Consider the following 23159-nt stretch of genomic DNA (forward strand, 5'->3'; position numbering starts at 1 on the left):
CTTTGAGTTTCCCCGAAATCCCTCCCCAGGAAATGCGGCCTCCCCGGGGTCCTCCTGCCCTTTCGCTGGCGGAGGAGCAGCTTCAGCTCACTGCGGTCCGGGGCAGCGGGACTGCCGCAGACTGCCCAGAGTATGGTCAAATGCTTGTAAAATAGCCCCCGTTTAAGAGCATCCTTAACTTTTTGAAGGGCTGGGGCGGCGTGGGCAGAAGGACGGGTCCTGCGCCCATCCCTGACGTGCGGAGGGGTCTGTCGTCCCGCAGGTGATGCGGCACGAGAGCAACAGCGTCCTGGAGCTGGACGGGAAGGAGGTGTCCGTCTTCACCCCCTCCAAGCCCCGCGAGAAGTGGCTCCGCAAGAGGACGCACGTGAAGCTGCGGGTGAGGGTGCTTCAGGGCTGCCTCCGCGGCTGGCGGGAGGGCTGTCGAGTGGCGGGGTCGGGCTGCGAGAGGGCCAGCGGAGAAGGCAGCCGGCGCAGGATGGCCGCGGCTGCCCTGCGTCGCGCAGTCGTGCCGAGGCAAGGGGTCGCGTCTCGTGGCTGGTGTATATTAATGACTATATCCCACCCGTATAACTGCGACAGAGACACCTGAAGGGTCTGTGCCAGCAAGGTCTCCTCTTGGCGTCAAGTCTCTGTGAAATACAGAAAGCGTTGGCTGTTGGTCAGGGAAAATGAACAAGCTTCTTCCAAAGTCCAAAAGCATAAGTTCCCCGTTCAGCAAGTGCCCTTCACTCCCAGGACATGACTCTGATTCCCGAAAGGGGCAATTCCGTGCTAGAGCTAAAACAGTGTCAGCAGATTTCTGCTGGCAACTGTGTTGCCTCCTAAATCCAAAGTATATGTCAATGGCAGTATCAGAATTGCTCATACAAACCGCTGTTTAAATTTGCTCTTCAGGTATGTATGGTCAAATCCCCCATTTCTGTGGGGCACAGACGCTCACTGCTGTTACGGGTCAAAACCTCTTTCTTTTCTAAAGCCGTGTGACTGTGGGTCCCAGAGGAACTCACGCTCCGGTTTGTCCAGCTGTGTTTGCGGCTGTGCTGTGAGGCTGTCCATCGCTGCAGACTTGTGGGACTGTCATTTGTTCTTCCTTTTTTCTTCTTTCCATCTTTGACTTGTGCAGAACGTCACAGCCAACCACAGGATAAACGACACCATCGCTAATGAAGACGGTCCCCAGACCTTAACTGGAAGGTTTATGTACGGTCCGTTAGATATGGTCACGCTCACAGGGGAAAAGGTACTGTCTGCGCTGGGGGAAATGCACCGCGGGGGGAAAACAGTCCTGAGGGACAGGGGCAGTGTTAGTTGATGCTCCCTTGGTGCCTGCCCGGGTTTGGCACCCTTGTGTCCTTGCCAGGCTCCCCTGCTCACACACGGGTGGTGCCTTCTCCCAGGACTGGCTGTGGATGGGACGGTTTTTCAGAGCTGAGGTCGGTTTTCATCCCAGCAGCGGGATGTTGAGGCACTTCTCAGATTAGGTCTGCAAAGCGCAGGTGGAAGTAGGACCCAGCCCTGCTGCTGGCCAAAGGGACTTGGGTAGAAGGTCCAGGCACTTGGCCTATTCTAGTCGTCTGTGTCACCTTTGATGCTGCTGTTGACCCAGCGTCGCTGTCTTCCCAGGTGGACATTCACATCATGACCCAGCCGCCGTCCGGAGAGTGGGTTTACTTTGACACCGAGATCAGCAACAGCAGTGGCAGGATTTCTTACGTCATCCCTGAGGGCAGGCGCTTGGGCATTGGCGTGTACCCTGTCAAGATGGTGGTCAGGTGAGGTAGCTTGTGCGTGGCAGGGTCTGCAGGAGGACACAAAGTGCTTGAAATAAGCCATGTGATTGCATGATACGAAATCATACAGCTATTGCCAATGAAGGAAAGAAGGATGTGATTGAGAAAGTGATTGTCTGCAGAATATAGTCCCTCCTTATGTGGCAGCTCAGACCCTCGGGTGTGTTTAGAGTCTGATTTGCCAGCAACGGGACAAAGCCTTGTTTACTCTACAGCTATAAGAGGAGAATCCACGTTTGACTCTGACTCCTGCCTCACCAACAGCATGGTAATTGATTTCCCACTGCAGGGCAGGCCTTCTGCACCCCAGATGTATGGCCTTGCTGTCATCTGCAAAACTGCACAACTAGGAATATTTTAAAGACCATAAGCTCGTCCTTGAGGGACAGAACTTTGTTCTCACGGTAATTCACAGCCCAGGGCTCCAGCTCGGCTACAATTGCTGGCGTTCGGCTCTGGAAGGAGGAGGAGAGGAGCATCTTTTCAGTGGCAAATCTAGCAATGTCTTCTTGAGGGTATTTTTTTGAACCACTGAAATGCACTGAAGCCAGGGCTCCAAAGTACTACTCCCAGCCCCGCGTTAACACACATGGCATTTCCGCAGCACCCATCACTGCTGTAGCTGAGGGTGGCGTAACCAGCAGAGGCTTGAGGCCAGATTTGGGGTCCTGCATTGGGCTTTGCGCTACCTTCCAAAAGAGCCTCCATGTCTTGAAGCTTTTAAATATCCGTGTCCCTTTCAGGGGTGACCACACATACGCAGACAGCTACATCACGGTTCTGCCAAAGGGGACGGAGTTTGTGGTGTTCAGCATCGACGGCTCCTTTGCAGCCAGCGTGTCCATCATGGGCAGCGACCCCAAAGTCCGCGCCGGAGCGGTCGACGTTGTAAGGTCAGCGGCAGGGGCTGAGGCCGATGGTTTGTTTTGACGGCGGTGTTGCTGTAGGTCTGTAATCCAGGAGGTTGTGGCTTTCCTTTTAGGCACTGGCAAGACCTCGGCTACCTCATTATCTACGTCACGGGCCGCCCCGACATGCAGAAGCAGAGGGTGGTAGCGTGGTTAGCACAGCACAACTTCCCCCACGGGATCGTCTCGTTCTGCGACGGGCTCGTTCACGACCCACTGCGGCACAAGGCCAACTTCCTGAAATCCCTCATCACAGACGTAAGCCTGGGTCTACTGAAATACGATCGTGGCGTGGGTTCAGATTGCTGCTCGTCTGATTGCCCCTGTCAGCACCAGTCTCTTGGCAGCGATGCGACCCGCAGTGGAAGATTAATCTCTGTTCATTTTATTTTCATCCTTTTATTGCTCTATAGAAGTGCCTACGCTCTTAAATTGTGCCTTCTCCGCTCTGCGCTGTCCCATTTCATCACTGGTCCTTCCAACACCAAATGCTTAATAAAACAGAGGGAGCGGTGCCTCCCCCTCCCCACGCATCCACTTTTTAACACCTCCTTGGTGGATTTGGGGCTGCCCGTGGTGTGACCAGCAGGTCCGAGGTGCCATAGGGAGGGCACGGGGCTGTCGAGGGGAACGGCCTTGCACCACCTAGCCTCGACGGGAGGCTCCACAGAGCACCTTCCCAAGCCTTCAGCCCCAGGGAGGCTTTATTTTATCTGGAGCTTTTCTGAGGCTCTGGGCTGAAGGACGTTAAGACCTCGCCGGGGTTGAACTTTTCTCTGCCTGGCTAGTGAAATCACTGCCAGTGTCCGGAGCGCTGTGCCCTGCCTCGAGCAGCCGGGAAGCCCCTCGGTAACTCTCCTGGACTCCGTCATTTTGGCCCAAGTCGCAGAGGGGGCGGCAGCTGTCTCTGACTTGCTGTGCTGGGAGCTGGGCTGGCCGCTCGCCCTTGCCCTCCGGCAGGATGCGTTTGTGACCAGGGCCAGAAATTTCCCTTTCATCTTCCTGGCCTGCCTGCGGCTCGGGGGCAAAACGGGCTGGTCTTCGTTTCACGAAGGAGCCGCCTTTGCTCTCTGCTCAGAGGGGAGGCAGACGCATCCCTAAAGGGCTGTATGTTGGCTGCCTGTCCCTTCTCCCTCTGCCCCGCGGAGTTAGGCAGCGATATCGCGTGCCGCAGCATGGCCAGGAAGGGGAGCGCTCCACGCAGACCACTGCTGCGCGGGGGCTTGCAAAACACTCCTCTGCCCCAGGGACAAGGAGGCAGCGGAGCGTGTGCCGTCCCTGCGCCCCACAGACCTCCCGGAAAGGCCTTTGTTCAGCGCGTGCTTTCGTATTGCTGTTGCTTGTCTTGTTCTGCCCTGTAAACATCCCTGGCTCTGTTAATTAGCGCTTTGCTCAGCGGTGCGTTATCCAGCTGGGAACTTACATAAGTTATTGACCTGAGATTCCCGCAAAGGCTATAATAAAAAGAAAAAAAAAAAGAAGGAAAAAAAAAAGCCCCGCCTGTTGAGCAGCGCAGAGCGCCCATATGTTCTGACCACGTGTTGCTTTCTCTCCCCGCAGCTCCACATGAAGATCCACGCGGCATATGGCTCGACTAAGGACATCTCTGTGTACAGCTCCATCAGCCTCCCGCCCACGCACATCTACATCGTTGGCCGACCCACCAAGAAGCTGCAGAGCCAGTGTCAGGTAGGAAACGGCCTGTCTGAGCCCTCCTGCACGGTCAGAAAAGCCCAGGGCCTCCCCTGGGAGGGCAGTGGGAGTTTGTCCTGGCCACTTTGGAACTGGTGACCGACCTTGTGTTTGCAAAGAGGACAGGGACTCTACCAGGATCCACCTCGCTGGTCAGAGCAGCTCTGTGACTTGTACGTCACCGCGTACAAGCCGAAGCGTTTGGTTGCCAGCGTCTATCAGGGAAGGGTGTGCAGTCCCTCTAACGCCTGTCCGCTGTCTTGCAGTTCATCACGGAGGGGTACGCGGCCCACCTGGCGCAGCTCGAGTACAACCACCGCTCCCGCCCCGCCAAGAACACCACGCGCATGGCGCTGCGGAAAGGCAGCTTCGGGCTGCCCAGCCAGACCGAGTTCCTGCGCAAGAGGAATCACCTGCTGCGGACCATCTCCTCCCAGCCGCCGGGCGCCAGCGGCAGCGCCGGCCATCGCCCCGAGCGCACCCAGAGCCAGTCCGACAGCGACAAGGAGAGGGACAGGGAACGCAGCCAAAGAAGCATGAGCATCGCCACGGGGTGCTGGGGCCGGAGCGCAGCGTCCCGGCTGGAGTCTGGCCTCTTGGGGCAGAAATAGCCAGGCCAGAGCCAGCGACTGTCAGCTGTAGCAACTGGAGGAGAAAACAAAAGGAAGAGGGACGAGGCCAGCGTTACGGGCTGGAAGGGTAAATATGGTGCTACTCTAATAACATCATGGTATTCTGGGAGGAGATGGGATGCTTCCCACGCAGAACATGCAGGCCTTGCAGCGGGAGCGTCGGGTTTGTGCAGCAGGAGCCCAAGGAAGAGCTGGAAATTAGGGGGGAAAAGTCTCCAGGTCAAGATCGCGCGCTCTCCTGCCTCCTTCTCTTATCCAGGTTTAGTGACTGTAAATACGTGCCTCCTCGCCTTGTTAGCCATCGCTCCGATACGCGTGACCGAGTGCTGTCCTCAGAGCCGCAGGAACAGGGGATGAGGCTGGGGGAACTTGTTCGTGGTTGCCCCAGGAGTCAGACTGAGGTGCTCTGCCGGTGCTGGTGCCGGCGCGGGGTGGGGTGGGGATGGGGTTCGATAAGCGTGCGGTTTCCCGGCACAGACAGCCCCAAGCGAGGGGTGAGTCAGGGGCTGTGCCAGGCAGAGCAACCAAGAGCTTTACCCTGTACAAAGAGCTTCAAGTTCAGCCACTTTCTCGAGGAGCATGTGCAGTGGCAAAGCATAAAGATATATCGATGCTGTTGGTAGGGGCAGAACGTCAGCAGGTTCACGCCCAAGAAAGTGGGGTCGTTATTGTTATTACTGTTACTTTTTTAAAGAGACCTTTTAGAAGCCGATGGAATTTAATGCATTGACCTATTAAAAGAAGAATACAAGCTATTTTGTTTGAGCTGTTACAAACCTCAGACGTTTAATTTACTGTCTGTTAAAGTCTCCAAATATTATTGCTATATATCATTTCCAAAAGTAATCACCATATAGTTGCAAGCAGCTGAAGGCACTCGGCAGCTAGATCGCATTACAGTTCCCATCCAGATGCAGGGTCTGACTCTCTCAACACTCACCTCTGAGACGTTTTCTTCTTCCCAGGTTGTCTGCAAGTTCGGTAGCAGCTTTCATGGGAATTAGACTCGCTTCTTTTACCTGTAGTTACTGAACTGTAAAACCTCATTGTTTTTTGCACTGATAATTTTTAGAATGGAAACCTATTACCATCTCATGTAGCTACACCTAACTGTTTGTACTGCATGACAGTGAAATACTGCTAAGCCAGGGTGTGTATATGTATACATATTATATATATATATATATACACACTTGTCCATATATATGTAGTATATATATACACATACATATATATATTTTCTGTGCAGAAGTTTTTCCAGCAGTAAGGAGACCGTAAGGAAGTGCGCCAGCAAAGTCGGGCAAGCTTAAGAAAAGGCCATATCTTAATTTTCCTGGTGTGTCGGCAGCGACTGTGCCCGAGCTGACGGTTGGCGTGCCGCGGGGCCGGCGCGCGGGGCCAGGCGCTCGCTGCTTTCCAGCCCCCCCCGTCGACGCCGGCGCTTGTCCGGCGCGCGGTGCGGGAGCCGAGAGCCGGCGGTGGCCGAGGGCCCGCTCTCGCGCCCAGCTCCCGGGGCGCGGGGCCGTCCGCCCTGGCGGGCCGGGGGGCCATTTACTGACTCCAGTCGGCCTCTTCACATGAAGATTTTATAGTCCCACCGAGCTCCCTGACTTAGTGCTTTCCTCCGCCGCAGTACCCTGTCTTTGTATCACTTTCTACTTACGAGGATCTTATTTATAATAACAAAGATTTTTTAGACTGGCTGCTTCGTTTTATTAACCGTTTCGATATGAAGCGCAGGACGGCCGCACTGAGACACGCAGCACTGTGAACACTGCTCTGCTAAGCGGCTCTGGGCCACGGTAGGCAAGTCTAGCTCCTGAGACGTCACAGAGAGGTTTCACGCGTCCGGGGAGCCGGAGGGGCCGAGCCGACGAGGGGAGGGCGCCCAGCGCGCGGCCGCGTCCCAGCCGGCGGGCGTTTGAGCCCGGCCGCACGCGCGGGGCGTCTCCCAGGCCTGGCAGCCCGACTGCCAACTGCTTAGCCGCTTCTCTCTGAGAATTATGCGATTCCAGAATGTACCTGAGGATTTTCATTACTGCAGACTGACTTCCCTTTCTGCCGACTCAGCTTAGCTCTCTCTGAACGTGCAGCCAGAGCTTTCTGGGTTTAAAAGCAGTGTGAATTGTCCCAGCTGTCTGCTAGTCGAATGCTGTATCGAGCAGTTGCCATCTGAGTAGGAAGCCAAGCCACAATCCGTCCCGTGAGTCACCGAACCACATCACAAAATAATTTCTGCAAATTTGGATATGGCCTTTGCAAAATTCAACTTTCCTCTGAAAGAAGAGTCCACAACCAAGGCATGGTCTGTACGTTTTCCCATGCTGATGAGATGGGTGTTCACATTTTCTTATGTGTAGATAGTGTAAAACAGAGGCGAATGTAAATGTTCAACATAAAAAGTGGATATATAAAGTTGAAAGTTATTTATTTATGTAGAGGAAAAAATGTCTGGAGGGACTGGAACCTTCAGGGTTTATTAATATTTAAAAATGTAGCTTTTTTGTTTCAGGCATTATGTACAAAGCAATTATTTTATGGACCAAGTTTGATGTAACTGTCACTGAATGCAGAAGTGCAATATTACTCTCACCTCTCCATCACTCCATGTTCAAGCAGATACGAACCAGTCAGCCTGACAATCATAGCACCTCCGTCCTCATCCTCTGTTGAGCTTCTCGAAGCTTCCCCAGGTCCCTTCTTTGCCCCCCATCTGTTGCCATGGTACGGATCCGACACGGAGAAGCAATCGTAGAGCAGGACCTTATTGCTGCAATAATACCAGATGACGTGGGTGTAGCCACCAGGAAAAGTGCCAGCGAGTTTTCTCCACCTATTCGGTCCATCCCAGTCTACGTCAGTCTATCTTCAGCCACCCCCATCTGGCACTCATCTCTCTGAAGCAAAGATCCACGTACTACTCACTCAAAGAACAATAGCAATAGTTTAACTCTCTGTGTTTATAACCTGTTTGTTCTGACGTGTTTGGGAGAGCAATGCATGTGAACCGATGCCTTTCCAGGTGGGCGGAGGAGGATGCGTTCGGATGCAGCGAGGGCAAGACGAATGTATACTCCATCCTTACTAAAGGGGCGCTGTCAGGTTAAAAGACCTACGTTATCTTTGTTACAAATAACTTGTTTGCTTTGAACCGAAAGACTATTAAAAGTTTCTTGTACTGCTCCCGATGGCTGTTGTCTGGGCAGGCAGCAGGGCGCCCGCTGCGGCGGCGCTGGTTCTGCGCAGCCCGCGGCACCGCACCGCACCGGCTCCGCTGGGGTTTCCTTTTTTCTTTTTATTGTTTCCATGGGAATCAAACTCTTCTGTAGAGCTCAGATTTTTTTTTTTTATATTAAAAAAAGCTGCTTTTTATATTGAAGCATTGGGCCAGGCTTCTTACCTGACACTGGTCCTTTAAAGCCTTTTTGGGGGGGGGGGGGAAGGGAAAAGGGACCGCGTGCATCCACGTCACGTTTGCCTGGTTTTGCTCGCTCGCTCAGTCAGATGAGGCAAAATTCCGATACCAAAAACGCTTCTTACCGTGTCCGAGGCAGGAGCGCAGCGCAGGCGCCAGGCAGCGGGTGCCTCCCGCCCGGCCGGCGGCCGCCGCCTCCCGCGGCAGCCCCGTCTCCGGGGATCGCCGCCGTCTGCCGCGTCTGCTCTCAGCGCGAGAAGCCTTTCGGTCCCTTTCTGCCCTCAGCACCCTCTGCCTCTTGGTAGCCTCAACTGTCAGTTTTATATTCAACGACGTTAGTTCTATTTTATTTATAAAAAAAAAATCGCTGTGGAGGTCCCAGAGGGGCGGAGGGCGCTGCCGGCGGGCATGCCCGCGGGCGCCGGGCCGAGCAGCAGCCGCGCTCGCGCGCGACCAACCTCCTGTGCGGCTTCCTTCTCCTCCTCACTGGTAGCGCCCCGTCCCCGCGCCTGGTGTGCTTTGTGTGTACAGTGTCGTTGTGCGTGACACCGATTAAAGAAATGGGAAGGCTCCTCTCTGTCTGCTTATTTGGGAGACGCCAGAAAGTCACAGAACCCCAGATGTGAGCGGGAGCCAGTTTAATGGAGTTAAAGCAAGCACCAGATGCTGGAGACCCTCCAGGCAGCTCGGTCCTGCAGGGCCTTTAACCACCACTTTTTTTTTTTATTTTCTGGATTTATGGATTTTTGCAATGGGGGGGAAGCAACAGCCATTTGCTTCACAGCTGCCATGGCCAGAGGCCCCCCACGAAGGCCGCCGGGGAAGGGGCACAGGGTGCGTGCGCGGGAAGGTCCGGCGAGGCCGGGCTGCCGCGCGGCGGGACCCGCCTGCCCTGGCGCTGCGCGGCGGGCCAGCGCGCCCGGCACCGCGGGAGGACGCTGCCCAAGGGCTGACCAAAGCTCGCGCCGGTGTGTGCCCCCGGTCCTGGGGGGGCTCAGCGGGAGAGGGCGCATGGCGCCCTAGGCACAGCTGCCGCTCTCTGAACAGCGCGGGTGAGCGCGTGCAGGCCCGTGAGCCGACCATCCCAAAAAGCAGCCGGCGGAGGCCAGGGCAGAGGCAGGCGCAGCCAGGCAGGCTGTGGAGGGCAGACACGGCAGCCAGCGCGGCGTGTCACCCCTGCCCCGGCACGCATCCTGCCGCGGGGTGGGCTCCTGAGCCCTGGCGCGGAGGGAGGGGGGGGAGCCGCCCTTTACCAGGAGAGGAACCATTAAAGTCTCTCCTCCCCGTCAGTCACTTACGGAGCGGATGGAGGCTGCCCGCAGGAGAGCGTCCCCGTGCGCCGCTGCCGGCGCGCATCCAGCTCATCGGCGCGGAGGAGAACGGCAGTGTCACACGTGGGCCGGCCGCCCGCAGGCAGGACAGGCCCACGGGCATGGCCGGGGCCGGCGCCGTCACTGCAGCATCCCTGTCCGCACCTGAAAGGCCAGCCCGTCCCCGCGGGTGGCCTGCTGCAAAGGGACAGAGAGAGAGAGAGAGAGAGACACGCTGGCACGCAGCCGGCGCTGCTGTTGCGAGGCCGAAGGACGCCGGCACCCGCGGGGCTCGGCTCCTCCAGCAGAGCCGCCCGGGTGCCGCGGGGCCCCCCGAGAGCAGGAGCGGGCCCTGGGGCGCTGCAGCCCCGTGGCTTTGCCCCCTGCCCCGCCGCCAACGCGCCCCTTGCCCCCGCTACCTTGTTGATCTCCTTGTGTCTCTCTTTGCTGACGATTTCTTCCAGCACTTCGCCGTCTCCCTTAATGAGCCTGGAAGAGACACGCAGGGCACCGAGGGCTCGCGCGAGCGCCGGCTGCGCCGCCTCCCCGCTGCGGACGGCGCCAGCCCCGCGCCTGCCCCAGCTCAGGCACCGTCCAGCTGCGGGGGCCGGAAAATGAAATCGAGCAAACCAGCCCGCCGGCGAGCCGCTGGGGTGCCGGGCTGGCGTGCTGAGGTCACACTGGGCAACCTCACTGGCCACCCGCTCCCTGAAGCTGTACTATGGGCGTAATATTTTTTTTTTTTGGCCAACCCAAGCTTCGCTAGCACCCTAGGCTTGTCTGGTGGGCGGCTGCTGGGATTAACGCCAGTGCTGCTGTGCAGAAAACACCCACAATAACAGCGTCTCCCAGCACGCTGCGGGGGCTTTGCTGGCAAGGGCAGCTCACCAAAGCCTGCAAAAAAATCCCACCCTTTTTTAACTGAGTTCAGGTCTGGTCCTGGCCGCAGAGCTACTCAGAAACGGGCCAACTTTGGCCCAAAAGGCAGCCCGACCGGAGAGCACCTCGCTGCAGCAAATCCCCAGCAGTGCCGGAGGTGGCTCGCACCTCCGAGACAAACGGGAATTTAGTTGCCCGCATGCCGTGCCTCCCGGGGAAGAGCCCTTCACTGCACCCCCCCGCCCCGGCCCTGCAGGCTGCCTGCTATTTTAAGCCTGGACTTGTCATACGCAATTCCCTGCAGCATGATGGTTTCCCCTTGCCGGGGAGATGCAGGTTATTAAAAACTGGGTCATGGCTCTTCAGCAGCTAAACGAACTTCAGTGTGACCGGCTGTAACCCCAAGGGAGGTGGCCACCCCCGCCTCACTCGCACGCAGGGCTCCCCGGGGCCGAGGGTGCGGGCAGCCCCCCCCGGACCAGCGGCGTTCGGGGCTGAAAGCCAAGCACGTGGAGCCGCAGGGCAGGGAGGTGTCCGGCGCCTCTCCGCTTCGCCCCCCCCCCCCCGGTTGCTGTCGGAGTCCCAAGCTGTCCCTACGCCCAGTGGCGCTAATGCACACCGCAAGCACTTGGTGCTGCGCTAGAGGCCCTCAGCACCTGGCGGGATCGGGCCACCGCCGGACACATGGTAGCAACTTCGCCCTGCCTGTAAACCTCAGCCCTTCGCAGCTCTCCTAAGCAAAGCCAAAGAGATCGTTTTATACCACCTCTCAGCTTTCTGGACCACTCTGGCCTGCTGAGTATCGGCATTTCTCCTTCCCACCAATGAGAACAAGAGCCAAGGGCGGACGGCCCAGAGCTCCTGCGGGGGGTGACGGCTCCCGGGTGGGGGCTGGCCAGGCGCCGGGTGCCTGCGCATCGCCCAGCTCCCTGCCGAGGCCAGCCTGCCGTGGCCGCGCGCCCCTGCCCTCCAGCCTGCCCACAAGCTGCTGGAAACCGCGGCTACGCTCCTGGAGTCAACAGGGTGCCTGTTTTCGTCCAGAGCACGGAGACCTTCGCGGTGGTAAGCGCCGGGGGAGAGGCCAGCCAGCGCAGAGCTCCCTGCACGGCGTCCCAGCACGGCTCGAGGATTCGGTGCCAAAGATGCTGCTTCCTGGTAGCTTACGCTAGGTCTGACGGACGGGACCTGCGAGGGGCGGGCTCAGGCCCTCCCTGCCGAAGGAGACCCGGCTCCGTGCGTGGTGCTGTGGACCTGCATCCTCCAGGACCCCCCCACCCAATGCAGATGGGGACGGACAAGCTGCCGCCGTGCAGGCGATGATGATCTCTGCTCCAGGGGACCGTACCTGGTTCTGCCCGTTTCGGGATCCACGACTCGCCTGATGACACTCTGCCTCGCGTCCCATTCTTCCTTCGTCATTGGCTTCATAGCCTGGATTCGGGATTTTTGCTCGTCTGTCAAAACTGGAACGCGTCAGTTAGTAAGAGCCTCGCCAGCTCCTGCCCGAGGGGCACAGCGCCGCGTCCAACCGCCCCACGCGTGGCCCTGGTTCCCCGGCGGTGCTCGCAGAGCCGCAATCCACCACGCAGAGCGACGTCAGCTCCATGTCGTTAGAGGCAGCACCGGCTCTGCCAGGCTGTCACTGCCAACCATGTCCTTTCACGTGGCCTCTTTGTTCCCAGCTCACATTTATAAACTCGATCTAAACCTTTCAAAAATTAACCTGTGACTGTGGCGCCTCATGTTCACTCAGTGCGCCGGAAGAAGGCCAAGGTATGTAGGAGGGAGGAGAGTCGGGGTTTCCCTCCGTGTGCAGCCCTGCTACCCCTGGACACCTCACGCGGACCCCCGTAAGCGGCGACGCACGCGGGGCTTTCCCCAGCGCGAGGCTTTTCTGCCCCAGCCTAAGCAGTAGGGAAACGGGGCGTTACCTGGCCCAGAGTCCACCAGCGCCTCCTTCTGCCACTGCTCCAGTGAGGGGCCGGGCACCGCTTCCCCCGTGGCTCGCTCTTCCTTAGCCCCCTCCTTCGATTTCTTCTTCACTTTCTTTTTTCTCCTTTTCTTCTTCCTCTTTTTGTCTTTCTGTTTCACTTGCTTCTTTTTGCTGTGTCGCTTCTTCTTTGGTTTGGCGTCACTGTCGCTGGAGTCGTCAGAAGAGGAGCTGGAGGACGTCGAAGACGAGGAGGAGCTGGAGGAGGAAGATGTTGTCCCAGAAGAAGACGTACTCGCCTTCCTCTTCTTTTTGGCCTTTCCGTCCTTCTTCTTCTCTGCAATGCCCGAGAAGAGTTTGAGCGGAGCAGCAGCGGCCCTGCAGCCGCGGAGACGCTGCTCACCCTCCGTGTGTCACACTGCCCCTCTCTCCCAGCCTGGTTTCCCTCTTGCTTGAGTAACGAAGCCCCCTAAACGCCCGGGCAAAGCCACCCGGTGCTGAGAAGGCACCGAGTTAGCTGAAAGCAGGGATCCTCTCTCTCGCCCGGCCGGGGCCCTCGCTGGACACCTGCCCCGGGCGACGCGGGGGACAGGGCGGCCTCGGCAGCCCCTACCTTCCCGAGACCCGGCGCTCCGCGTCCTGGCGGGAGAGCGGCTGCCCCGGGGCGAGTCCCGGCCGCTTCGTCTCCTTTTCTTCTCCTTCTTCTCCCGTCTGCTCCGAGAACTGCTCCGGCTCCTGCTCGGGGATCGCTTCCGGCCCCGGCTGCGAGCCATGGCGCCGCCGCCGCCCCTGCGGGGACAGGCCGCGCGTCTGCCGTCGGCCCCAGGCGCGGCCCCCCGAGCCCCCCGCGACGCCCTGCCGCCGCCGAGCGCGGGGTCGGTCGCTCCCCCGTTACTTGAGAGCGGGCGCTAGCCCAGACGGAGGAAGGAGGTGTTAATACCCCGCTGCGCTTCTGGGAAGGGGGTTATGTGTGAAACGGGCGTCGTCGGGCCGCAGGCGGCGGGGTGTAGGCGCTCGCTCGTCCAAGAACGCCCCGGCACCGGCCTCGCTCCCGAGCGGGGCGGCTACGCTCTGAGGCGGGCCAGAGGGTCGTTTCCGAACGGCAACTTCAACCAGGAAAAAAACCAAAAAGAATAATAATAACAAAGGAAAACAAACGGTGAAGGGGGTGCCGTGAGGCGTCTGGGAAGGAGCCGCTCGGCCAACGGCAGGCTTGGCGAGGCAGCGCGCCGCCCGCCCGGCTCGCAGCTGGGCTGCCGCCTTCGGTCAGGCTTCAGGTCGCGGTCGCGGTCGCGGTTCCTCCCCGCCCCCACCGCGCGCGGGCCCTTTAAGAGCCCCTCCCCAGCGTGCGCGGGCCCTTTAAGAGCCCCGCCCCCGCCTCCGGGCCCGCCCCGGGCCGTGGCCCCAGCGCGCATGCGCGCCCCGTTCCCGCCCGGTGTGCTGGGGGGGGCGCAGGTAGGGGAGACTCACCGCGGCCGCGGCCGGCAGCCGCCTCGGGGACGGCCGCTGCCTCCGCGCTGGCCTCCCCGCTTCCGGCCGCCGTGCGGGCAGCAGGAGCCGCGCGCGTTGGTTCCGGGGCGGAGCGGGGGCCCGGCCGGGCGGCGGCGGGAGGAGCTGCGATGGGAAGGGGGCTCCCCGGCTGCACGGAGGTGCCGCCGCTGCGGCGAGGCCTCGGGGTAAACGGTTGGTGCGCAGCTCCGCCTCGCGCCTCTTCCGCCTCGAAGGAAGCCGGAGGGCTCGGACTGCCTTGAACGTGCCCCCCCCCCCCCCCCCCCTTACCGGGGACCGTGACTTTGCTTGTAAGGCGCGAATGAGTTTAGCCTGAGACTAACTGCGCTTAAGGGCGTGTTAAGCGGTATCCCAGTCTTACAAAGAGGGAAACTTAAGGGCGAGTTGTGAGGTGAGGGAATAAGTGAGCAGGGGGTGGGAATACAGGCCGGTGCCCCGACCTCCTGGTTCCCCCTTTAAAGGACAAGGGGGAGATGCTGGTGTTGCCCCCGGGCTGGGCCTGGGGAGCCGTTTGTAGCTGGCCTCTGCCGCACCCAGGTGCGGCGCAAAAGAAGGCTTAGGGTGGTATTTCTCTTTAACGTAATTTTCTTGACCTCGTTCAGATGCAAATAGGAAACGCTGGCATTTTCTGCTGAAGGAAATCAAGGCTTCGTGATTGCTTTTGCTATGGGAAGCAGGAGGGGGAAAAAAAAAGCCCTTTGGTGCTGACTGTGGGGTTCAGTGCACAAATATAATGGACATTTCCCTTCCCAAGATGCAATTTTAATGAGTTTTGCAAATGAAAAGCTAATCAGCACTGTATGCTAATGGCATCTCCAGCCAAAATTACAGCACATCTGCTGGGAAGGCTTAAGATCAGTGCTCTTTGTGGTAATTATACTGGCACTGCTCACATTCAGCCTTTCAAAATCATTGATTATGCTAAGTCCATACACTGTAATTATTGGAGTTGAATAAATGAGTGAAAAGAGCCCCCTAAAAATGCAGTGGAGTATGTGTATATCAAATACACGCAATTAACTCTCTACAGAGCCAAATGCAGAAGCCAAATTAAAAAATATCTGGCATCTTTCATTTGTTTTGTAGATGAGAGAGTTTTCCATCTGAAGCTCTCGTTTCAGGCTCTCAACTAGCTAGTGGTGGGACAGAGAGAACCTGTGACCCTCGTAATGCATTAGTCACCAAGGCATCTCAGTGCCAAGTTAAGGAGTTGCTTGCCTGTTGTGCCCAGGCTGAGATGGTTAATTTATATTCCCACCTGTTCCTGTACCTAAAGGAGGGGGATTAACCATTTGGGCTAAGATTGTACGCTCTTGCCTTCCCCTGGAAAGTTTTGCTATGTTACGTAAGAGGCAGCTCCCAGAGCTTTGTCTCTAAAGCTGATTTCTGCTTGTTCAGCTGATGTTCACAGTATCTTTGAAAGGGAAACATCTGCTCCCGAAGAGCCGGTAGAGTCCTTGAGAGATGCTCTCAACCACCCTATGGGATCATCTCTTTATATTGCTCCTGACAAATATTTCTAAGCCTGGATTAGATAAAGCTCCAGCAACCTCATTGCCGTCTAGCAACAAAAGGCTCTTCCCTTTCATCTGGAAGAGAACAGGAGTCCATGCAAATAGCAGAGGAGCGGTAAGTGTAGAACTTTATTGTATGATTCTTTTCCATTTACAGGGGGACCCACAATGCTGCTCTTGGCACAGAGGTCTTCACAAAGGCCAAGCAGCTTTGGTCTTTCTTGCATACCTGAATGTATTTACACAACCTCTGCAGTGAATCAAAGCGCTAAGGTTTTTTACATCTTCCAAACATTCCTCCAGTGCCCAAGGCTGAGTGCGAGCCCAGGCTAGCCCAAGTACGAGCTCTTCACCTGCCAAGCAGCTGGCTTCCCTAACCCCAGCGGGATTGGTTGTTGTGTTGTTTTTCCAGGTGACAGCTACTTGTTACATGGCTGATGCATCCATCAGAGAGTCCCTTCACGTGGTCTGAGAGGTCAGAAAGCAACTTTAGCCAGCTCAGTCTTAAGAAATCATGCCCTACCATCTGCTACCACAAAGAACAGAGATTCACAGTCTCAGGCATATCATCTTCAAGGGTGTCTGTGAACCCATCTCCAAACCCCTCTGCTTCCACCAGGTCGGGTTTCTTGTTGCACATGGGACAAAGCTGGTTGCGGATGGCAGATGATCTCATCCAAATAATGAGGTTCCAGCGTTCCCCGGAGGCAATGGGAAGTGCCCCGTGGATGTGTCCTCCTCGGTGTAACAGCCCCTCGGTTCCCACGTGTTCGATCTCTATGTACTTTGGCACAGGGGTGGGATCCTGGAACAAAGGGAGGCAGATACAGCATTTCACCAGAAGGTCGTTGGCAGGACAGTGCTCAAACAGTTGCAGCTTTCACTTGCCACCTTTTCACCCGCAGCACTCAGCAAGTGAAATGGAGAAGACTCACTGCAGCTCTGAAATGCAGTCACTTCTGCGGTGACTTGGCAGCAGTTCAGTACAACTGTTTGCAAGTAAGACGCAGACAGTGCTAGGTCCAGAGGGGATTTAAACACAGAGTTTCAGTCAAAAAAGCTGTTTTACTGGTGTATCGGTGTTATTACCCCTCTCTTGCCAGGATTCCCCTGGGAATAGGGGCCACAGATTTAAATGACTTCTGTTTCTCTCTCTGCACCTCCCTGCTCATTATTTTAGCGTGGAAAGATGGGTTGGTTTGTTTCACTCCAGTTTCTGCTGTGATAGCTGTCTATATCTTCTCTTTGAATTGGCTGCAACTAGGTTAACTATTGAGAACTCTTTCTGTAGCAGAAAAGGCTTATGTATAACCTCTGTATTTAAAAAAGGGGGGGGGGGAAGGGCAGAGTGGTTTTGACTGTCAGAAGTGAATAATTGGGGGGAGGGGTGTTTGTTTGTGGTTTGGTTTTATTTTGGTTTTTTTTTTTTTATACATTAGCCAGAAGTTGACAAACATTTCCTCCTGGCAGCTCCCTAGTCATTCTACCTATGGGTTTCTCTAGACAGAAGTCTAAACTACAGTCGAAGAAAAATCTAATTTTTCTATTCTAAGAGTTCTAATTAATAACACTGCTTTCAGCATAGCTACTCGCAGCTTCCTGAAACACAATTACTGGTTTGAAACTGGGGAGGGTGGCAGAGAATAGGATAAGGGTGCAAATTAGGAAGATGCTCAGTACCTGGCGGAATTCCCCAAAGTACAAGTTGCCTTCTGTGAAGTCTTTTCCCAGTGAAACATTTAAAGTGACTTCTGCATTGTCATAGTGAGAGCTCAAATCCAGATCTTCATGTAGTGAGTACTTGACCACAAACGCTTTGTGGCTGTCCAGACAGGCACCCCCCAAGTCAGGATAAAGCAGTGCCGTTATGGGCCGCAGGTATTTTTCACGCAGGGGTGTGATGAAAGTTTCATCCATCCCAAGCTCATTTAGCAAAACCTGTCCCAAAGAGAGAGGAGAGGAGAACAGCTGACCAGCAACTGGGTCACATCTGCTGCTTCACCAGAGCTGCTGCAGAGCTGTGTCTTATTCTTCAACTCTGCTACTTGCTCAGATTAAAAAATGAAGAGCAAAGGCTCCAGCTACATACAAAGGAAAGAGGGTCAAGGTGGGAAGTGATGGTGAACAGACAGTAAGTTCAAAAGTTGAGTGTTCATTTTAAAAGGGTATTGCTTAAGTATAAGGTGCTCTTTGCTCCGAGATAATCAGCCCCCATCCCCTTCCCCTGCTTTGCCCTGTCCTTTTGTCTCTGGACAAGTAGCACACATTCCCTCAGCCCTTTCACTTGGAAGGAGGCTATACTCAAATTATGCCCATTTTGGAGGGGGAAGGCATGAGAAGCAAGGAGGTAATCAGCATCTGCTCATGAACACTCCCCCGGAAGAAGAACAAGAGCCAGCGAGGCCTACCCCATAGTTATTCATAGTGTTGGGCCTGCCTTTAGGCATCTCTGACTGCTCAAAGTTCTCCAGCTCATCAACGAAGGCTTGGCAGAACTCCTCTGTGAACACTGGCAGTCGATAGATCCTCTTATCTGTCAGGAGAAGGGAGACGCTGCTCAGTGCAGAGAACAACAGAAAAGAGGTACTTGGCGGCCACGCGGTCTAGCTAGGTGGTGCTAGCATCAGTGAGGACGCAGCACCCACGCATTTCACCTTGTGCTTGGGCTGCTCAAAGGACTGGCACCATTCCTGGGACAGGCTCTGGGATAAATCTGTTGTACATACTGGCCCTTTGCTTCCTGGCTTCCCCATCCAGTTGAAGACCTGGCACTGATTTAAATGCCTGCTGTAGCTGCCAAGGAAATGCCTCAAGAGGGTCCATAAGCTCTGGAGGGAGGAGACTGCATCAACAGTTCATTCCAGGCAGTCCGAATCCAGCCTCACAGGTGACTGGGAGTCAAGGTCGTTTGGGGGGGGGGGGGGTCACTTGCCCAGTGTGAACCTTCTGGGAGGGCCATGTTTTGTGTGCGGCCTTTCAGGGTAGGGCCCCAAAGGTCTGTATGGGGGGAGAAGGAGGCTCAGTATTAAGGATATAGGAGCTGAGATGAAGACCACGTGAAAAGGCTGTGTGCCTGGCAACCACTCCTTGGACAGATAACCACTGGGAGCCCCGAACATAACACAGCATTATTTTTTTCTTCCCTGCCCCCTCATTGTCTTGAGAAAAGGAGGCAACTTTGCAGCAGCTTCCCCTCTACATTTTGATAGTGTTTCTTGTAGGGAAACAGCTTCATGGATGCCACCAGGGAATCAGAAAACCAAGATCTCTTTTTTAAAGAGACTGAAATCTAGACTGAAAATATTCCAGCTCTGAATAACCAAAGGGGATTGACTGAAACAGTAAAGCACTAGGGGAGGGGAAAACCAAGCCCCCAGGCTAATGAGGTTCCTTCAGCAGGATTCCTTGTGAGCTCGTGGTACAACCAAAATCTCAGCCCTGCTGCAGGTAGATGTCTCTGGTGAGACATCAGCAGACTGGGGCTGGAAAAGCAGAAAACAGGATCTCATCCCGAGTGTAGCTGCTGCACACTACTGCCTCTCCAGAGGCTCTCATCAGGCAGAAAAAAACATCCTGCTTGTTTTGGTTGCGTATCAGAACTCAGATATTGAAGACAGGGCTCGAAAAAACAGCTGTCATCACTGAAGTTGCAGTGTCACACTGGGAGTTCATTGCTGCTGATGGGTTGTTTCCTTTACCTGAGAAGGACTCAGTGTAGCGCAGGAGGCCTTCGAGATGAGCATCTGGTGATGTGCAGTAGCTCACGATTTCTAGAAACTCTGGGGCCAGGAATGAATCCTTGCATCAAGGGGAGGATGATTTAAAAAAAAAAAAAAAACAAAAAACGGAGAAACAGTTAGCTCATGCAGGCTTTTACAGCCCAACAAGGAAACAGACTTCCAGACAGCCATGGGAAACTATGTAGAGTCTAGGGACCAAGGCTGATAGCCACACTTGGGTTATTTATATGACAGGAAATGCAGAATGTTATTTATTTTCCTTGGTGGGTGGTTGCTTGCTTGTGTTCATGGGTGTTTCTAAGTATAACTGGCCAGATTTATCCTTGGCATGATGGGAGAGGAGCCTGGCTCGCGTTTTGGACACATAGCAGGTAAGCGCAAAGTCATTCTTAATAGTTAGCATTTTGTCATGGCTTAGGCACAACAGAGTGATTAGGCTCTGCTGTGACCGCTTCCCCACGAGACTGTGACAGACAACAGCAGAACTTGCTACTAGAGCACCACGGAACACTAAGTCTGTGAGAACTTGTTTGCACGCTACTGCTGATCTGTAGTAATATCCAACTGGGGAAGCCTTTGGTCTTGCAAACATAAGCAAATTGAAATTCAGCGCAGCCCACAACAAAGAGGGCTAGCTTGCATTCGTCTGGGGTCTATACATGCAAGCAGCTTGCTGCCACCCCTCAGCTGATACCCAGGAACTTGTCTATGTTAAGCCCCTAAGTGCTGACTTCTGTTGGCTGTTCCTGAGACTCCACTCACTGTGTTTGCTGCAGTGATGCTTTAGGCCTAAATTACCAATCGTATTCTGAGCCCAGTACTGGGTGCTGGGGCAGCTTTAATAAATAATTACCCTCATCTGGCTGTAAACCAGGCAGAATCTTGCCTGGCAAATATGCTAGGCTGTGACAGTCACTTTACTTTTAAATCAGTCCAGCTCCAGAACTGTGCAGGAGCCTGAGGAGAAGAGGGCTTCCTATTGCAAAAAATGAACTCAAGCAATTCCTTGGGTGCAAAACAGATTCCAAACATACTGTCTACCTGCAGAACATACACTTCTGGGTGCTTTGGTTTGTAACACTGTGAAATGATGGCTTTCCGTTCCGCTGACTGATGAATTAACTGTTTTCTTCTCTGCACTTCTGCCTCGACCTGGAATGAACAACAGGGCATCTTGTTAGACAAGCAAAGGCTGGCTGCATCTAAAACAATTCCAGGAACTTGCTCATTGATTTTAAACCAGTTATTTTTTCAGGGCACCTCCAGGAGACAGAGCTTGTGTGCTTTTGCTTTTCTGTGGTCAAGACAAGTGTAATAAAGCTGTGCAAAGTCAAATGCCTAAGAGGGATTTAAAACACATTACCATCAAGGATGTGTTAAAAAATGACCCTGAAGTCTTTCCACGGATGTGTCAAGTGGAGCTGTGAGGTTTCAACCCTTTCAAGCCTTCTGACCCCTCATGAATTGCCAGCTTATGCTTTTATAGGAGTCTGGCTTATGTTCTGGCAATATAATCATTGTCCAAAATGAAGACACTTGCTAGGAGGGAGAAAGGACTGGTCATGAAGGGATTACTATTAAGTGTTGTGGGAACAGACTACTCTGTCATTTCAGAGGAGACAGCTGTAGTAACAGTTGATTCACACAGTTCTTCCTATTTAATAAACCCACGTGAATTAGTTTTAACATTCCATAGCAAAAAAAAAAAAGGGGGGGGGGAGTGAAACTGGAGCTGGTTCCGTGTCAGATCTCTGTCCCGGGCCTGGAAAGCCAGGCTGCTGAGTAGCGCAGCCCTTCCTTGTTGGGGTGCCCTGGGGAAGAGTTCCTGCTGCACGCCTGAGGCAGTGCCGCCTTCCTTGGCGGACCTTATCTGAACTCTGTAGGATCCCTGGGTGAAAGATGCCATGTCAAGGAACTCTTTAAGTAGTTCACAAAAGGGGGGGATAGGAGAAGAACTAGAAGACAGCTGGGAGCCACATGACTAAAACCAGTTAGGGGGTGGTGCAGGAGTCCGTTATCATAACGTGCTGAATTGCAGCATTTACTTTCAGCGCGTCGTCAGCCAATCGGTTCCTGACAACATCCAGCCCTGGCTTCAGGTGCCAGCGTGGAATTTTTGTCTTTGGTCTCCAACACACGCTTTGTATCAGGAAGAAGCAGGGGGAGGCACTCGGAGACAAACCAGGGAAGCGTGTTTCAGTTCTGCCTGGCCCAGCGCCTGCCTCTGGCTCTGGCAAGTCACCTTGGCTCTCTTCAGCCGTCATGTAAACGACCGGCCCCCAAATGCCGGGGACCCCTCCCCTACAGACAGGGGGATCTGCTTAGAAGGAAACCTGGCTGGGATGCTCACTTTTCAGCTCCCAGGAAGCAGGCAGCTCCTCTCCCCTCCTCAGAGCTGGTGAACTGCGATTCACTGAGGTAAAACCCCCTGAGACCCGAGGGCCCGGCCGGCCCCGCAGGCGGGCGTCGCCAAAACTGACTTTACCTCTCCCAGCACTGCTTGAAAGTCCTCGTCGCTCCTGCAGCCGCGCTCCCTCAGCGCCTGTAACAAACACTCGCTGTCACGAGCCGCCTCCGGGCTCACGAACGTGCGCGTGTAAAAACGACGCCATTTCAGGGCGTTTCTAGTCTGGGCTCTGCGCCCGGCTCTGAGGTACCGGGCGGCGGCCCGCGCGCCGCCCCTCGCCCCGCCGCGCCTCCCGCCGCCGTTACCCGCCCGTGGTCGCGGCGCAGCTGCCGCTCGTCCCGGTACCGGACGTGCAGCCCGTAGCGCCCCACGAAGACGTTGTCCGAGAAGAAGCAGGCGCAGGCCAGGAACGGGCGGGCCGCGGACATGTTTCCCGCCGGACGCCAGCGGCACGCGCGGCCCCGGTCCAGCCGCGGAACGGCTCCGCCCGGGAGCGCTGCGCGCCGCTTCCGGCCGCGCCGGGGCGAGCAAGGGGGCGTCGGCAAATTCCTGACTGCGAGAATAAACGAGGGGGCTCGCAACTTGCCTCTTTTCTCCCATTTTTATGCTTTTTTGTTTGTTTTTCTGGGAATTTCAAAGGCGTCACCAACCCAGGGCCTGCAGCGATCGCGGCTCACTCTCTGCAGGGCAGGAGAAAAATCGCTGCCCCGCAGCGTTCGCCTGCCCCGATGCGCGGCGAAGCAAAGGAAGCCTGAGGGCCTCCGGTGCCTGCCGGCCCCGCGGGGCTGACGGGGCACCGAAGCGGACGGGGACCTCCACGGCGAGGACAGCGGCGGAGCCACGGGCACCCCACGGGAGAACCCGCCCGGTGCGGCGCCGGCCGCGCGGGGTTATTTGCAGACGGTCCCTGAGGGCTACGGCCACGCCCCCTGCCCGCGCGTCATCCGGCGCCGTGGCCCCGCCTGCCGGGTCTGGGCTCGGGCGCGCGCGGGCGGCGGTTGGGCGCGCGCGAGCGGCCGTTGGGCGGGCGGGGGGCGGGGACGTGCGGCGGCGGGTGCAGCCCGGCCCCGGTCCCGGCCCTGGTCCCGGCCCATGCTGGCCATGGACTCGGCGCTGCAGGTGGCCGAGGAGGAGGTGGTGGCGGCCGAGTCGTGCGGCCCCAGCAGCAAGTTCGAGGACATCTACCGCCTGCTGGCCGAGGGCTGCTTCCCGCCCAGCTTCTGCTCCATCAAGAGGAAGAACCTCAAGCGCTATGCCCAGAAATTCGTCATCGACGGTGGGGGCCCGCGTGTGGCGGCCCAGCAGCCCGGCCGGGGCCTGCCGCGAGGGCCCAGCGGGTGGAGAGGGTGCAGGGAGAGGGCGGACATGCGTGGGGATAGGGAGCCCCGACACGGGGGCAGAGGTGTGAGGGGACGGGGACACCGCGCTCA

General features: G+C 56.2%; 3 protein-coding genes and 1 long non-coding RNA gene across 31 annotated transcripts in view; 2 read left to right on the forward strand and 2 right to left on the reverse strand.

Moving 5' to 3' along the window:
- PITPNM2 (phosphatidylinositol transfer protein membrane associated 2) overlaps window positions 1-8213 on the forward strand; it is a 138293-nt gene extending 130080 nt beyond the window's left edge. For all 27 annotated transcript variants that reach the window (XM_068911327.1, XM_068911324.1, XM_068911331.1 and 24 more), the window contains 7 exons: window positions 263-379; window positions 1127-1243; window positions 1627-1775; window positions 2537-2686; window positions 2776-2959; window positions 4262-4390; window positions 4660-8213. In XM_068911327.1, the coding sequence (XP_068767428.1) occupies window positions 263-379; window positions 1127-1243; window positions 1627-1775; window positions 2537-2686; window positions 2776-2959; window positions 4262-4390; window positions 4660-5004 (1191 nt within the window). In that variant the 3' untranslated portion in view covers window positions 5005-8213. The remainder of the gene's footprint in view (window positions 1-262; window positions 380-1126; window positions 1244-1626; window positions 1776-2536; window positions 2687-2775; window positions 2960-4261; window positions 4391-4659) is intronic.
- An 850-nt stretch (window positions 8214-9063) lies between these two features.
- Window positions 9064-14117, reverse strand: ARL6IP4 (ARF like GTPase 6 interacting protein 4). Of its 2 annotated transcripts, XM_068911351.1 has the most exons (7): window positions 14030-14096; window positions 13500-13665; window positions 13173-13348; window positions 12561-12896; window positions 11975-12092; window positions 10170-10239; window positions 9064-9948 (listed from the first exon to the last, which is right to left on the reverse strand). In XM_068911351.1, the coding sequence occupies exons 3-7, from the start codon at window positions 13330-13332 to the stop codon at window positions 9892-9894; spliced, it is 741 nt and encodes a 246-aa protein (XP_068767452.1). In that variant the 5' UTR covers window positions 13333-13348; window positions 13500-13665; window positions 14030-14096; the 3' UTR covers window positions 9064-9891. The 2 variants fall into 2 exon arrangements, with proteins under 2 accessions (XP_068767452.1, XP_068767453.1); XM_068911352.1 differs by lacking the exon at window positions 13500-13665 and having other exon boundaries at window positions 14030-14117.
- Window positions 14118-14146: 29 nt separating this feature from the next.
- On the forward strand, window positions 14147-16049 carry LOC138061411 (uncharacterized). The gene is made up of 2 exons (XR_011135138.1): window positions 14147-14358; window positions 15467-16049. It is a non-coding gene; the product is annotated as an uncharacterized lncRNA (long non-coding RNA).
- OGFOD2 (2-oxoglutarate and iron dependent oxygenase domain containing 2) lies at window positions 15698-22266 on the reverse strand. The gene is made up of 7 exons (XM_068911350.1): window positions 22035-22266; window positions 21808-21864; window positions 20364-20474; window positions 19281-19380; window positions 17991-18115; window positions 17263-17520; window positions 15698-16387 (listed from the first exon to the last, which is right to left on the reverse strand). The coding sequence occupies exons 1-7, from the start codon at window positions 22155-22157 to the stop codon at window positions 16112-16114; spliced, it is 1050 nt and encodes a 349-aa protein (XP_068767451.1). The 5' UTR covers window positions 22158-22266; the 3' UTR covers window positions 15698-16111.
- Between the last annotated feature and the right edge of the window lie 893 nt (window positions 22267-23159).

The sequence above is a fragment of the Struthio camelus genome, chromosome 17 (assembly GCF_040807025.1).
Source record: "Struthio camelus isolate bStrCam1 chromosome 17, bStrCam1.hap1, whole genome shotgun sequence".
Lineage (NCBI taxonomy): Eukaryota > Metazoa > Chordata > Aves > Struthioniformes > Struthionidae > Struthio > Struthio camelus.

Excerpts from the sequence above, each read along its gene's own strand:
- OGFOD2 (XM_068911350.1), bottom strand. The coding sequence starts at position 22,157 with ATGTCCGCGGCCCGCCCGTTCCTGGCCTGCGCCTGCTTCTTCTCGGAC. Across the intron at positions 17,521-17,990 it reads ACACTATGAATAACTATGGG|GTTTTGCTAAATGAGCTTGG; the intron begins GTAGGCCTCGCT and ends TCTTTGGGACAG. Across the intron at positions 16,388-17,262 it reads ACTTTGGGGAATTCCGCCAG|GATCCCACCCCTGTGCCAAA; the intron begins GTACTGAGCATC and ends CCTTTGTTCCAG.
- ARL6IP4 (XM_068911352.1), bottom strand. The coding sequence starts at position 13,332 with ATGGCTCGCAGCCGGGGCCGGAAGCGATCCCCGAGCAGGAGCCGGAGC. Across the intron at positions 10,240-11,974 it reads CCCGAAACGGGCAGAACCAG|GCTCATTAAGGGAGACGGCG; the intron begins GTACGGTCCCCT and ends TGTCTCTTCCAG. Across the intron at positions 9,949-10,169 it reads GACACAAGGAGATCAACAAG|CAGGCCACCCGCGGGGACGG; the intron begins GTAGCGGGGGCA and ends GTCCCTTTGCAG.